The sequence below is a fragment of a genome, unplaced genomic scaffold (genome assembly GCF_019419815.1).
Source record: "Pyrus x bretschneideri cultivar Hongxiangsu unplaced genomic scaffold, Pyrus_bretschneideri_v1 Contig50, whole genome shotgun sequence".
NCBI classification, from domain to species: Eukaryota; Viridiplantae; Streptophyta; class Magnoliopsida; order Rosales; family Rosaceae; genus Pyrus; species Pyrus x bretschneideri.
This window is the reverse complement of record NW_025999788.1, coordinates 3,011,190-3,027,484: the sequence shown is the minus strand read 5'-3', so window position 1 is coordinate 3,027,484 and position 16,295 is coordinate 3,011,190. Positions and strand designations below refer to the sequence as shown.

At 36.3% G+C, this 16,295-nt stretch overlaps 1 protein-coding gene across 1 annotated transcript; it reads right to left on the bottom strand.

Moving 5' to 3' along the window:
- Positions 1–4,235: 4,235 nt before the first annotated feature.
- On the bottom strand, positions 4,236–6,191 carry LOC103946050 (transcription factor MYB30). Its single transcript, XM_009356670.3, has 3 exons — positions 6,022–6,191; positions 5,732–5,861; positions 4,236–4,852 (listed from the first exon to the last, which is right to left on the bottom strand). Exons 1-3 carry the CDS (start codon positions 6,152–6,154, stop codon positions 4,291–4,293), a joined length of 825 nt encoding a protein of 274 aa, XP_009354945.1. The 5' UTR covers positions 6,155–6,191; the 3' UTR covers positions 4,236–4,290.
- Between the last annotated feature and the right edge of the window lie 10,104 nt (positions 6,192–16,295).

Sequence of the window (16,295 nt, the reverse complement as noted above, 5' to 3'; positions counted from 1 at the left end):
CTTCTTTTTCTTCCGCTGCAGATGGGAGTACTGACGCGGTTATGCTCCTTCCGGCCTAAACGACAACGTTTCACCTTCTCCGCAAACCATAAGGCAACAGGGCTTTGGTTTTCTTGTTGATCTCGGACCAAATGAAACAAATAGGTTTGCAGATTGGGCTTTTCTTTTGGGCCCAAAGTTTAGTACTAGGTTTCCATCTACTCTCGTTTTTGTTACATGCGACGGCAGAACAGGATGAATGGAAGGTACGAAGTCGATTTTGTAATAGAATTTTTTGACAAAGGATAGAATAATTCACATCAAACTTATCTAATTATGAGGAGAGGGATTTGAACACGGAACATTCGATGTAAGGGCAAATACTCTAACCAACTGAGCTACAAGCCATTTGCAAAGGACATTCTAATGATTTCATGGGGATATCTAGGGGAGTTAGTCAGAATGGTGTGCAAATGTCCTTACACCCATGTTTATGCTATATGAACCACTAAACTTCCTGTTAGTGTATGTGATCTCCAGTTTGAATATAAAATTTCTTTTGTTGTTAGGGGGTGGTACTCTGAGCGGAAAAAAAAAAAAAAACTTATTTATGCCAGTGGCGCATTGTTTGAAGACTAAGTGTGTTGGAGATGTGGTAATGAAGAAAACGGCAAAGATGAATCAAGCTTTGTTGGTTAAAATTGGATTAATAATTCAGGCTAAGGATAGATGTCTTTGGGCAAAAATCTATGAGCCGAAATATTTGCAAGGGAGCTTTATTTTGGATACTAAACTACATGAGAGATCTAACTGCTCCTACATTTGGAAAGGAATTCTATATGGAATTGATTTGTTGCGCAAAGGTATGGAATGGAGAATTTGGTTAGGTGTTGGTGTCAAGTTTTGGAAAGACTCTAGTGTGTTGAATGCTCATTTGATTAATTATAAGGAAAACTAATAAAAATAGCTTGAAAACTTTGAATTTTAATCAAAAGAACAAAAATATGTTGTAAGTGAATAGTACCATGAGTAACTTTTTAGAGTAAAAATGTCATTTCCATTAAAAGTGAACAGTACCATGAGTGTTTCGTTAAAACTCTCTTAATTATATTGATGCAATGACTTTCATGAGGAGGATTTCTCAAATCTCTTCTTACTTTCATCATGGTTGGTGGGATGTGAGTTCTTTCAAAAAAATTGAGGTCTAAGATTGTGGTTCGACCCATAATTGAGGTAGTTTTGTGTAATTTATCAAATTGTAATTGATTTGTTCGATCAAAACCTCCTACAAATTGGGCACTAGAGATGCCTATTGGTAGCCATTGTGTGGTCTCCTTTAATACGGTCCCCTCAACCAAGCTTGAGCATTTCAAAGTCAATTTTTTTTTACTGCTAGTACTAGTGTTAGTAGTAGTTCATGAGGGTGGCAATGTTGATAAATTAGCTTCAGATTTGCATTGCTGAATGTATAGTTTAATTGAGTGGATGTTAGCACAGAGACATGCAAATCATTTGGGGATTATTTAGGATTAATATTCTGCCCAAAAAAAAGGGGAGAGAAAAAAACTGGATTAAATATTGCTTTAAGCTCGTGCTAGACTTAGCTATTACATGCACAAATCTAAGCGCAGGTGTTCGCCACATATTTGTTTTTTGTTCTTAGTTCATGCACGCCTGCAAAGGAAGGATTATAAAATAGGTTAGATTGCTGATAACTCCAAATTTCATGTGAAAATCTATGGTTTGGTAATCCATGCTCTTAAGTGGAGTCCATAGTGAGAGAAAGAGGCATATGATTATTATAACATGAAAAAGATAATTTGGCCTAATTAATTGGTGGGGAATACTTTTGTTCACCCACTGGTAGTCTAGAATGATAGGTTTTTTTTAAGTAACGAGTATTTAAGCGGTATTTCACATGTTATAATACAAGTATGAATGAACTGATTATTGTTATATTAGTTTGGATGGAGTTATTTCGTATGGGTTTGAGGTTTGGTTGATTTTTTGTGATTTTGGTATGAGTTGGAAATATGACATCATTTTTCAAAAAAGTACATATCGCTTGATAAAGGAACATTACTACATATATCGACGTAGTATTTTATTTGATGTTTAAAATATCAGGAAAATCATTAGAAAATGAGAAGGGGAGAGGGAGGGAGAGAGAGAGAAAGAGAGAACGGGAGTGTGAGGTTTTCGTTTTTGGTTTATCTTTTTTTTTTAAATAATAGGGATATTTTAACATCACTTATATGTGAGATTTCAATAAAAAACAGTAAAATTTAAACTTATGAAATTACATTATCGCCCATCATTTTTTTTTATGTGATAAAAGACTATCTTTTCATCTTCTTTTAATTGACAAAGAGAATTTCATTAATTAGTAGAAATTATTATTTTGAAAACTGAAATTATTTCGTTACCAGGCCGGCATCCACGAGAAAACAAGGACAGCCAGTCATTGCAAATTTGCAATCAACATCTACAACATAAAAGAGGAAATAAGGGAGATAGGCAAGGACGTGGAAGAACACCAAGATAATGATAATCCCTTACAACCTCCAGAAATTAAAAAAGAAAAAAAAAGAAAAGAAAAGGCTAACTAGTGGGCATGGGAGCCCATCCTTGTTCAGTATTCTCATAAAGGAAGATGGGGGTCTTTCAACCAAGACTATTGTTGAAAATTTTGAGTAAAATTTCATTGTCCTATATTGGTCACTACAAAAAGATTTGTTCACTTTATAAGATTTTGTTCTTTATAGCAAGTGATTGGAGTGATGGACCATTGAGAATAAAATTGGGCTTAACGTTGGGTTTAAGTTTTGGGGTGTACTAATTAATTGATAATTATTATATAATTAATTATCAAAAGATGGGCCTTGGGGCTCAGGCTATAATCCTATTATATATACATCGTTTTTTCATACATGTTGCGAACATGCATAATCTTATTATATATACATCCATCTACGTGACATTTAGAACATAGAAAAACACAATTCTCCTTCTACAATCCAAAGCATTCTTATTGAGAGAACCATAAAGAAATTCCCTAGAAATTAAGTTTTTCGGTACTGGAATTCTGATTTAATTGTTGAATCCTGGTGAAGCAGACGTCTGTAAAACTACAAGTAATGAGTAGGGGCGAAATATATGTTTCAAGGATATTACGGTACGCAAGCCTCGATCATCAGTTTATTTGTCTAATATTATTTCGTTGGTCATACTCTGTTAAGTTATTTGTTCACATTTATTATTTATTAGCATCTATAAATTTATCATTGATTGCTCTGTGCCAAAATGAGACACTACGTAATCCGCTGCTTCATATGCCAATCTTGAAACCCAATACCAATCGCATGCGTGAAAGGAGTTTCCCAGCCGCCTAATTAACCATGCATGTACGACATTAGCTTGGCAAATTTCCACCAAAATTTCCTTATTCCATAATTTTAAATGCCATATTCTATGATCTATACCGTCGACTAATGCGTTTGAGATATAGCTTATCTCATATATCAGAATCCAAATGATAATACAGAATAATTCAACTTATTGTAAGAATATATTAGGTCTCTTAGTTATTCGATGAGTTTTATACTATCAAGACGTCTTTTCACGTATGGGATCATTTAAGTTTAACACGTGAACAACACATATTAAAATGCAGGAACATGTGTGTCGTTAGGATTAGCACATGGATGAAGGGCGGATTACAAGACTTTCTTAAAACTAAAAGCTGGAGGTCTTGGGTTCAAAACCTACTGATGGTGTGGAGGCCAAACTTATGGTTAGGGGAGGCTGAAATACCTCTGTGACTCTTTCGGCTCCCATAAGGGGTGAATAACCGTGATTTGCCACCAGTTGTACCCCTTAAATAAATAAATAAATAAACCACACATATTAGGTGACGTGAGTGCACTATTTTAATTGTAAGAAGGAATCGGAGTTTCATTGTAGAGTATAAAACGGATTACCAAATGAAGAATAACACAATTTCGTGCACTAAGCCTTCTAATTATCCGATGTGAGATTAGATGGTTGGCCATAAATCCTCAGCCTATCTGAAGCTCATTTGAGCTGTAATAAATAAATGATTGCGTTGCCAATCGAATACTGATACGAAGACAATTTTGTCCACAAGTAAATTCACTCGGGCAAGTTTGACAAATCATTCGGCAAAATTCAACAAGAATTGTATTATTTTTGCCGCGTTGAATACGATGGATTCCCATCTGAAAAGGACAAAGAAATTGACATCTACAAAAATAAATTTCTTTTTGCCAACTCACAACTACATGAACAAAATCATAAAACAGCCTTCCTTATTGACATATCAAATTCTAACAATTCCGGAATTTCCTCAGCTCCCAGGAAATTATTAAACCAAAAATCCATGTTGTTGTCATTGTACATATCTAAACTAAAACCACCATCAGTAGGTCCTACATTCACTCGTGGATCACCACCAAATGCCTGAAACTCATTCACAATCTCATCAGAATTCCCAGCTGACAAGACTTCCGACCAAAAACTATCATCCGCCACCGGTAAAGTTGTTTGGTAATCATCAAATTTCATGCATGCATAGTTATTGTTGTTGTAGTTGTCGCCGGTCGTGACGGATGATGTGCCACTTGAAGTACATTGAGACGGCGAAACGGGCCGACAATCCAAGCTCTCAGATTTTGCACAATGTGAAGAATCAGCAACGGGGTCTAGCTCTTGCTCCATTTTGATAGAGTAGAAATATGGATTAGAGTCTGGTTCGGTTTGGTTCGATTTCAACTTTTTTTTCAAATGGGTGTGCCATACATTTTTTATTTCATTGTCTGTCCGACCAGGCAATCTCGCTGCGATTTGTGACCATCTGAAGAAAAAACAACAGATAAGTCAGATTAAGGGATATCAAATCTGTTCTGTTGTGGCACATGAATCATTGTGCGCACCATACAAAAGTGCAAAAAAATTGTTGCGTAGTATTTTAAATGCTTGAAAAACGTGTTTTTCATTTTTAGTTTATGGTTTTTAGGGAGTGCATGTGAAGGTTATGTAAGGAATCTTTTTTCAGTCCCACTTGTTCCACTAGCTAGTGGACTAGATTGTCACCTAGCCCCCACATGCATCAATGTTCTTAATTGTTACTAGCAGATAACACACATTTTGTATGTGTATGAACAATTTTTTTTAATAAGTGCATATTATTTTTTAATATTATATAATTACTATTTTGTCTTATTTATGTAAATATTGTGTATCAAAAGTGAAGTTAAAATTGAAAAACTAAGTATATGATTGTCATTTTCTATAAAAAAAAAACGGGTAAAATAAGGATATGATTGTTATTTTGTCAAAAGGTACAAACTTACTATTTTGTCCTCCTTTTGTCAATAGTGTATATCAAAAGTGACAGCAAAATAGGAAAAAAAAGAAAAGCAATTGACAATAAGGATTCTCTTAATAGTATAGATGATATGATTCCGTTTAGAATTTAAGGATAAAAAATAGTTTGTAAGAGTATGAATTCGTATTCAATACAAACACGTTTCAATGATTTATATTCTGATGAAAAAGATGGAAGTCATCGATCTAAGAGTTATAATTGCGTAAACATGCCGTTATTGAAAATGAATACGTCCAATAACTTAATGTGGTCTGTATACTGTGGCAGAGAACCGTGAAATTATCGATCTAACTGTTCGCGTTAACATGCAATGCAAATTCGCAGAAAAATGGAACTACTACATACCTATTTCCCAATATTTGATGTAAGTTGATGATTTCGTCTTCTTCTTCCTTGCTAAAATTTCCTCTTTTGATATCTGGCCTCAAGTAATTTGTCCATCTGAGTCTACAACTTTTTCCACACCTTGACAAACCTAGAAAAAGCGAAACACCAAGGTCAATCAAAAGCTCAAAACTTTCTAGTATATGCAATTCATCTCCCAAATGTTCAATGAACTTTGGAACCCAAGAAACAATTTCTTGTTTAAATTAGTGGATAAATAGTTAATTAAGCAAAGTTTAATCAGTAATTACCAGCTAGTTTTGGGAGAGCTCTCCAGTTTCCATGGCCATGCTGCTCAATGTAAGTGACAAGTATGTGATCTTCTTCTGGAGTCCAAATCCCTTTCTTCAACCCCATCTTCGCACAGCAAGGAGCTCTAACCATTTTTCTCTTTCGAAGTTGATCAGGAAATGATTAAAACTCTCTGTTCGGGCCTAAATTAGTGGCACGCTCACGCAGTCAATCACTTGGCCTATTTCCGAGGCCGAGGCGATATCGTAGGAGTAAACACTTTTAGCTGCTGCTGCTGCTGCTTCTCCTTCTGCTTAGGCTGCTGCTATAAGCTTATAAACAATGGCAAGGCCTAAGATTGTCAAGACTCCCAAGTCCATTTATAGACACGTACCTGCGCATGCCGGCTGGCTTTGGCTTTGTACGAAATAGTCAAAAGAACAGACACAAATGATTTGAAATATTGTGAAGGACAAGTTTCGCCTCCACTGTATATTTCGACGAAATCTCTTTTTCTCACATTTATTTGTGGGGTGCAATGTATATACGACTACATTTGCTTTTATCGGTCAAACTAAAACGTGGAGATTTATATTCTCCCGCCGTGGTCGTGTGAACTTTTCTTTTTCAAATTTTATTTTTATGCAACACGAACTTCAACTAGTCAAGATATATAGTAGCACATGCTCCTCTCACACTTGCGCTTGAATATTCAACGCCATTTGCCTTTTTTTTATTCTCTTTCTTTTTAAGAAAAATTAGTATCCGGTCCTTAGTTTCTAATGTTTATTGACTAAAACCTTATTAGTTTTTATGCAATACGAACTTCAACTAGTCAAGATATATAGTAGCACGTGCTCCTCTCACATTTGCTCTTGAATATTCAACACCATTTACCTTTTTTTTTTTTCTCTTTCTTTTTAAGAAAAATTAGTATCCGGTCCTTAGTTTCTAATGTTTATTGACTAAAACCTTATTAGTTTTTAGATTTTGATCAAAGTCCCTAGCATTAATATATTAATGAGTTACATGTCAGTTACATAATTTTTTAAAATAAAAATTAATAATTGATTTAGGGTTTTAATACTCACACCCTTATTAAACTCCTAATTAATTTTCAATTCAAAAAATTTCCAAAATATAAAAAATAAAATTAGAATAAGTTTGCACCAATTAATTTTTATAAAAGAAAAAATTTAATTTTTTTAATCTTATATGTACCCATTCATATAATTCTTCAATTTTTTTCTAATCTTAAATGTACCCATTCTTAAATATACTAATTTGTTATATGTAAAATGTACTATTTTTTAATATAAAATGTACCCATTTTTTTATATAAAATTCATTCAATCTTTTCTTTAATCCATTTTTTAAACTTATATGGGTATTGTTGACCCTAAAAATTACAAAACCTACGTGGCGCGCAGGCCGAGTAACTAATAAGCTAACTACATCCTTCGGTTGAATGCGGGGCGTGCCAACTCGTCGGCCGAGGAGTAAAACTTGTTGATGTTGCGTTGAGTGCGTTGCTGACTTATTTATCTTGCGGCTGCGGCCGAGGAAGGAACAAATCTCGGCCTTTGGATTCTCGAGCTTGAAGACAAGGCTGCTAGTTTTGCGAAGTTCACAAATCGTCGGCGCTGGATTCAGTCACAGTGATTATATTCGTGAGAGTATAAGCACGTCGAATCGACACCAGACTGTACATACACAAGTATTCAAAGGTGATGTATGTCTTGACGGTAAATGTGGTTCGGCCGTCAGAATGCCGAACTTTGAAACTCACTTGTAAGTATTCAATCATAAAATCACTCGGCGTTCAATGCGCCAAATGTTGTAATTTGTAACACCTTATTTCGCCTAGAAGGCTAATAAGATGACCTCTGCCAATAAGGATTCGGAAACCCTTCTCGACCGAGACTTGGATTGGTAACCAGTTGGCCTCGACGCAGTACTGTTTATCCAAACTGAAGGTGCTCATCGGTCGGCTGATTCTATGGCAACAATGCTGTTTATTCAAACTGAAGATGTTCGCCGGTTGCCTTCACAATGCTATTTATCCAAACTGAAGATGTGTCGGCGGGAAAAAGAATAAAAAATCTCAAGATGTTTGAGAGGTTTTGCGCAGGGCAGTTGTGTGTTGAATTGGAGGTTCTTTTTGTCGTTGCCACTGCCTCTATTTATAGATTTTGTAATGCTCAGCCATTGAAATAAAGTATTCCAGTTCCATTCTAACTCTTAGCATCCAGATATTGTGATAAAGAACCTTTTTGATAATATCGCTCAAAGTCAAGATTCCTCGGGTCAATGTTGTGTGCTCCTTTCATCTTTGCAGAACACCAATCTAATCCAAAGATTGGTTATAATATTTAAATGTCGTGGATCTCTATCATCCAAATTTCATGTACCAATGACATTCCAATTTGCATTTTTATCTTGACTTCAACATTATCCCAAAAACCATGCATCTTGATTATTCAAACCTCATCTTAATGCACCATCACCATGTTGTTGCTCAATCTGATAATAGGAGTCCCAAGTCCATTTGAATTGTACTGCTTGCTCGGAAACTTACTTTGTATCTTATTATCCCGTATAAGAAAATATCAAGATAATTTGTTAAATGATAATTATTATGATAAAAATCATAATATTATCTTTCAATAATAACAAAATTATCTTCACTTTTCATCCGACGGTTGAGAGTTATGCTCACTAAATGACCTTGATTGCACAGGCCGATGGTGTAAATTTGGGTCCAAACATTGCCCCCCAATTTCCTTGAACTTGGGCTTGTATGCCGAATGGTTAAGGAAATTAGCACAGTCGAAGAACTCTCGTATCGCCGATAATGAAACTTTTTACTCGGTAACAACATCTCTGTACTGTCAACGCTATGGTCTTCCTCGGCTACCACAATTCTATACAAGGCTCGGCCACTTTAATAACCTCTTCGACCATCTCAAAAAAATTTGGACTGAGGAAAACCGAACGCCGTCGAGGGCCGAGATATATAGGTAACCTAATTACCTAATATAATTTGTCGGTCATGCCTATATATATATATATATATATATATATATATATATATATATATATAACATGTACCGAGCACCAATTCGCCAAGCTCGACATGTATGATACAGGTCAAGAAAAGTTGGGGGTAAAGGGCAGAGGGAAAAATCTTCCTTGACAGCTCGTTCCTCGGCCATGCATACACACACACACACACAACCCATTGTCAGCAATCATGACTAAATACATACATACATACATGCATATATATATATATATATATATATATATAGACACACACAACCCATTGTCAGCAATCATGACTAAATAGGTAGCCTAATTGATGTGATGCTAATATATATCCAATGTCAGCAACGCATGTGATTTTTGTTCCTGTGGCCAAAATCATTCCTTTTGAGCCGGCTAAATGGGTTAATATCCTCGGCCTCTTTTGTGTTTTGTTTTTTTTTTTTTTTGACACCTTCGGCCAACAGCTTCCATTCCTTCGGCCAAAAGTCGAATGACATTTTTTACTCCTTTGGCCAAATGCTTCCATTCCTTTGGCAAAATGCTTCTTCTCTTTTTTTATTTTATTTATTTTATTTTTTATTTTTACGAGGTACGAAATTAGATACTTGTTGCCTCTCTATTTTCTTATGCAACATCGGCTCAAAAAGCCAGATGGATAAGAATATATAAAAAGAAAATGGAAATCTAACATACAGGAATAAAAGTGGCCAATCCATGAAAAGGAGGAGGCCAACGATGCTTTATCCCAAGTCGAGAACTTTTTGTATCAAAATTCTCAATTTGATTTCGCTTTAGGCCAAACAAAGAATTTTCTCCAAATATTTTTGCCTTGGTGAAATATTTTTCATTTTTGGCCGCCGAATGTGTTGAACAATTATTATGCCTCCTAGACATAATTACTTCATCAATTTCGACTTTCAACTCGAACAACTTAGCCGAACGGGATTTCTCCATATCGACTGTATCACCAATAATCATATCGATTAACGTGGTTTGTTCAACTGAAACCATGAATTGGTCTTGTTCGTCATTCGAACACTTTTCTGACGAATTATTTTCTAAATCAATTTTTTGCTCAGAAACTTAAACATTTTCTTCTAGGCCTACCACACTTTCAAACTCGACCGAAAAAATAGGTGGCCTAGGTTTTTCTTCTTGGCCGACCATATTTTCAGTCTAAACTGAAAAAATAGGTGGCCTTTGTTTTTCGGCCAAAATAACAATTTTCTTAGGTCGATGTCTGATTACGGCCGGAGCGAAAAATTGCCCTCCGGTCTTTTCAACCAACCATTCCTTAAATGGAATCGATTTGTAGTCGAAAACGTAAGGAAAATATTTTCCATCTAGCCAGGTATTAAATCGAGCCTTGTCTTCATTTACCCATTGCTCTTGCAGGGTAACAGGAGCTTTTATTCTAAACATGTAAGCGAATGACTTTTGCATCTTTGTATGGCCACGAAGAATTTTTTCCACTTCCAAAGATCTTTTTCGTTCCTCATTGTGTTTTTTCAATTCCTCTAGGAGCTCGTACAATCGGCTACGTGGAGCCGGATTGGAATCTTGATATATCATATAAACTTCGTAGTTTCAGCATTGGGTCCCACTGGGCGTGCCAAAATGTTGACCCTAAAAATTACAAAGCCTACGTGGCGCGCATGCCGAGTAACTAATAAACTAACTACGTCATTCGGTTGAATGCGGGGCGTGCCAACTCGTCGGCTGAGCTCGATCAAGGAGTAAAATTTGTTGATGTTGCGTTAAGTGCGTTGCTAACTTCTTTATCTTGGGATTGCAGCCGAGGAAGAAACAAATCTCAGCCTTTGGATTCTCAAGCCTGAAGATAAGGCTGCTAGTTCTGCGAAGTTCACAAATCGTTGGTGCTGGATTCGGTCACAGTGATTATATTCGTGAGAGTATAAGCATGTCGAATCGACACCAGACTGTACGGACACAAGTATTCAAAGGTAATGTATATCTTGATGGTGAATGTGGTTCGGCCATCATAATGCCGAACTCTGAAACTCACTCGTGAGTATCCAATCATAAAATCACTCGACGTTCAATGCGCTGAATATCGTAACTCATAACACCTTATTTAGCCAAGAAAGCTAATAAGATGACCTATGTCAATAAGGATTCGAAAACCCTTCTCGACCGAGACTTGGATAGGTAACCAGTCAGCATCGACGCAGTGCTGTTTATCCAAACTGAAGGTGCTCCTCGGTCGGCTGATTCTACGGCAACAGTGTTGTTTATCCAAACTGAAGGTGTTCGCCGGTTGCCTTCACAGTGCTGTTTATCCAAACTGAAGATGTGTCGGCGAAAAAAAGAAAATAAAAAATCTCAAGATGTTTGAGAGGTTTTGCACAGGGCAATTGTGTGTTGAATTGGAGGTCCCTCAATTGTTACATGATGTCTTGTATTTATAGCACTAAATTCTCCTTGAGATCGAGTCAAAATCATATATGGATTGAGACTTCTTGTTTTGTTCCAACTCTACTTTGACCAATCCTACCCCTATTAAGACTTTGAACTCACCCCCTTTTTGAGGCTCTATTCATTGTTGGTCGAGAATCCAAATTGCACTAGGACTTCTTTGACCCCTTTGCTCATCCAAACTACTCCTTCTTGCAATAAGACTCGACCATTCTTGCTAAATGGCCCGGGATCACCAGGTAGCCCGTAGTATATTTGAAACAGCTTTGGGCCGAGCATAAACCTACACTCGGCCCAACAATATTATTTTGGGCCCAAACAGGTATATTCTATTTTGTTGATGACACACCTCGACCCGGAATGTCAACTAAGACTTCGAATCGAGCTGTGTTGGCCAACACTAGAAAGGTGACGAAGCCATAAAGTGTAGTGATGTGGAAAATGTGAATAAATTTAAACCTAAAAGTGCCTAAGTACAAGAGTGTGCTATGAGCTGGAATGAACCCAATTCACACGTGATGATAGAGTATAAGTATAGTACAGTAAAACAGGGTGAGAATTATACCATCGATGATAATCATCTACACCAAGATTTGCCAATAATCCTCGTTGGTACGAAAACTCTGCTACTAACACCTGGAGGGGCAAAAAACAAGGGTGAGTGAGCCTGAAAATAAAGTTGTAATAGAAACCTTTTGAAAGCGTTATAACCCCTCACCGTAAAATCCATATAGTTTCCAGAAAATAATACTACATAAGTACAAAACTGAATGCATGAGTGCAGTGAAAATAGAAGCATGCCATGCCTTAATATCTTAGCAATACTAAGTGTAAGCCAAGTGTGAAATTAGTTTAAACTAGCATGCCAGTCGGAGTCACCTAATATGACCTGTTCAATTGGACCTATTGCTTATCAGTCTATGCTAGCACATGAGTCGGAGTCACCTAGTGTGACCTGTACGACAGACTGTGAGTAAATATGTATGCTCTAGTGCTACGATCACGTGAAAGCTAGCGCTATGCGCGGGTTACTTACGAGTCGAAGTCACCTAATGTGACATGTACGACAGGCTAGCACCTAACTTGGATCCAAGGCGAGCGTGCGATGCGGGAGGTGAACAATTATGTGAAGGTTGTGCCTTGGCCGGGGATGGGAGCACTAACACCGGGGGTGCAGCAATGATGAGCTCTAAATGAATATATGCATGCTCATATAATGCAACCATTTCAATCACATAATAACTCACCTGAACTTACATGCACCTCCGTATGATCATTTAGCACAAACACATTTCATAACAATGCAACATTTAAAAATCATACATTTTCTAGACATGGCATGAAATGCAATACTCAATTTAAAATATTTCTGGAAACCATAAAGTTTACACACACACACACACACTATAAAAAGGAAAAAAACCCATTCACCTGAGGTCCGTGCTACAACTCCCTAGCACGAATATCGAGGCATCACAAACGATCGTCGCCCAAAACAAATATTCAATCATGTCTCAGAATTCTTATCGATAGAACACGTAACTTGCATAAAATAAATTCCCAAGGACGTTTTAGAATGATTTGATACCCATTGACTAAAAGTCAACTGTCAGTCAAAGATCGACGGTAGGGTCCACAACCCTACGTAACTCGATCCGGAAGATCTGCATCATAGATTTCCAATCCATGACTTCCAAAGATCCACATTATGCTTCTAAAACATCATACTAAAGTTTCATTACGATCCAACGGTCGAATCTTTGCAAATTGTAAATGCAAGTAGCAGTTAACATTTTATTTTACGAACTTAGGAATCCAATTCGGGAAGATCCAAAAATCAAATTCCCGATCCGTCAGTTCCTATTGTCCTCAAATATTATGAGTAATAACCTACTAAAGTTTGGTGATGATCCAATGGTTGGATCGTCGATTCAAATAAGCATCAAGTGGCGGACCTTAGTGAAATTCTACCCAAACATTGGAATTTCGTTAATCGGACTTCACCTATGCAATTGGAGTATTAGACTTAGCTTAGGAACGTCAGGTGGGGTCTCGGCCCATGCACCACCGCACACGACGGTCGGCCGCCTCAACTCGCCGGAAAAATTAACTATTTCTAAAAATTCTCAAATTTCACGGAAACAAAGATCTCAATGAGTAGAGCAAGTTTCATACATACGGCCAAGTCCAATTTGACCAGAAAAAGCCTTAAATCTCCACGAACCCGTCGGAAACCCTATAAATGGGTGGTTTTGATTCGACTCCAAACGAGCTCTGACGCCTCAACCAATGCATGGGCTTTGTTCCTAAGGTTGAGTAGAGTCTATTGGTGGTGGTGGTTGGCTGAGTTTGCTTCAGGAATGGCGGATCGCCGCTATGAGACCCATCGCACCTACCGGTGTTATTCTCCACAGAATGAAACCAAATCTCGTCGAGTTTGGGGTGTAATTCATAGCGAGGATGTCGTAGTGATGTTTACAGGTGATGGTTGGCCGTGAAAAGCTAGGAAAACGCCATGAAAGGTGTCAGAAAAGTCTCGGAACACCGGGTTGAAGACTGGGTAGCAACATGGAAACAGGTCGAGGGTCCAATCGGCTACCCCCTCAATTCTTTCCTTTCCCTTCCTTTTTCTCCTCTCCCATTGGTTATCTTCTTTTCTCCCTTTCCTAATTGGTCCAGTTCCCCCTCCTTTCTCTCCTTTATCTTCCATCTCCACCACCCATCTTTTCTTTCCTTTACTCTGGGCCACACACGTGGCTTTCCAGATTTTGCTTAAAAAATCTGGAGCATTTCAGAAAATAATAAATTTAAAATTTTTCCCTCGACTTCATTCGTTAATAACTCCTTCATTTTTAATTTAAAAATATAATAACCTACATAGAAATACACTATTACATTAACATTAGGGACTTTGATCAAAACTGAAAACCATGAAAATTTCAGTCAAAGAACATTAGTAGTTAAAGACTGCATCCAAAGTCTCCCTTCTTTTTAACATTTGCATTGTAATTAAGCATATAAAGCATCTCACTATTGAATATTCTAAGATATTTGTTCAAATCAATAAAAAACACAAGTGGTATGGCGAATCAAATCCATGATCCAAGATATTTATTGAGACAAAATTCCTATTATCTAATTTCAATATATTTTTAGGGAAATATATGGTATTCCTCTTCATTTGAAAGTGAGAGGACATAGGTTCGAATCTTGTGGATGACGAATTCGATACCAAATTAAGTTACCTATTGTGTGGCTTTACTGAACTACCCCTTCCTTAGTGTAAAAATATTAATGTACTAAAAAAATAGATGCCTTTGCAGGCATAAGTAAAATCACTCTTCGATTTTGTAATTTTTCTTAAGGAAATCATAGTTAAGATCAGTTTTGATTTATACGATCTAAAGATCCGTCGAGAATCTTTTTTCAAATTTTGTGAATCATAGAAAACATGTAAAATACCGTTTTGAAGGGAAAAAAACACTGCAGTAAGCATAAGTAAAATCACTCTTTGATTTTGTAATTTTTCTTAAGGAAGTCATAGTTAAGATCAGTTTTGATTTATATGATCTAAAGATCCGTCGTGAATCTTTTTCATTTTTTTGTGTTTTAAAAAAATCGTTGTAAAAATGTAAAATACCATTTTGAAGGAAAAAAAAAAAAAAAAAAAAAACCTTCAACGCAATTGTTATATTGCACCTTAGTTGTCTTTCCCGACATCAACAGTTAATAGGTGATGAGTATCTTTCTATAATTTAATTCCGAAGTGATTTTCGTTAACATTAGCAAGCAGTCCGGGAGATAACACTACTATGCTTTCACTTCCCAAGTAGGTCAGAATTTTTAAAGACCTTGGTGTGGTTTACTTTTGCTTCTGCCTCTTTTTTTTCTGAGAACAGTATAAGGCAAAGGCATATTTATGAATAGGGAGAAAAACAGGCAAGGCCAACGTTCTTCTGGCATTGTTTCAAGTTCAACATCAATGCTTTGGGGGTCAAGAAAGAGGGCTAGTTTTCTTGAACTTGTACAGACAAAAATAAACACTATTTTTTTAAAGTTGCCTAATTTAAACGAGGTCCATTTTTAAACCCCTTAGATGAAAGTTCTTTGAGAAAATAAATTGTTATGTTTAGAGCATGAAAATATTTTTTTAATTAATTCTTTAACGTGAAGCTTATTGTGCATATTATATCATCACGTGAATTAGTAACACAACATAACATCACAAATAAAAAATGATAAGCATCCATCCTGACAATATAAATGCAACCTCTTAAAATCTGAACGAGTCCTGACTATAAAACGGGTTCAATACGTATACGACATACACATTAGATTGTTGGAAGCATGCACCCAATTCAACCCAGACAAACGCCACATTCGTGTGGTTTTAGAGTGAATAAAAACCAAATTTTGTTCAGATTCAAGATCTCGGTTTATGATAATATTAAGAAAATCACATCAAATCCAATTAAACATACAAAACTCTCAAACCAATTACAAGGGAAACTATAAATTAACTAATAGGTCATTGAAATGGCACGGAGCTCACCACTCGCTTCATTAATTATATATCACTCTATTTTTTTATGTTGATCATTATCTGTGTCTAAAATGTTCAAACACAAAGCATTAAAATATTTTTGCCGACTTTGAACAGGGGACCTAGCCATAATTACCTTCTTTAACAAATTTAAAAAAAAAAAGAAAAAGAAAAAAGAAACACCCGAAATTCCAATGATGATATCACTAAATTGAACTGAAGAAAAGTAGGAGAATTAGTGGCAAATCCAGTCTCATGTGGATTAAT

Coding starts and splice junctions, on each gene's coding strand:
- LOC103946050 (XM_009356670.3), bottom strand. CDS start 6,154: ATGGTTAGAGCTCCTTGCTGTGCGAAGATGGGGTTGAAGAAAGGGATT. Junction 5,862..6,021: donor AGCTCTCCCAAAACTAGCTG/GTAATTACTGAT, acceptor CGCTTTTTCTAG/GTTTGTCAAGGTGTGGAAAA. Junction 4,853..5,731: donor CATCAAATATTGGGAAATAG/GTATGTAGTAGT, acceptor TTTTTTCTTCAG/ATGGTCACAAATCGCAGCGA.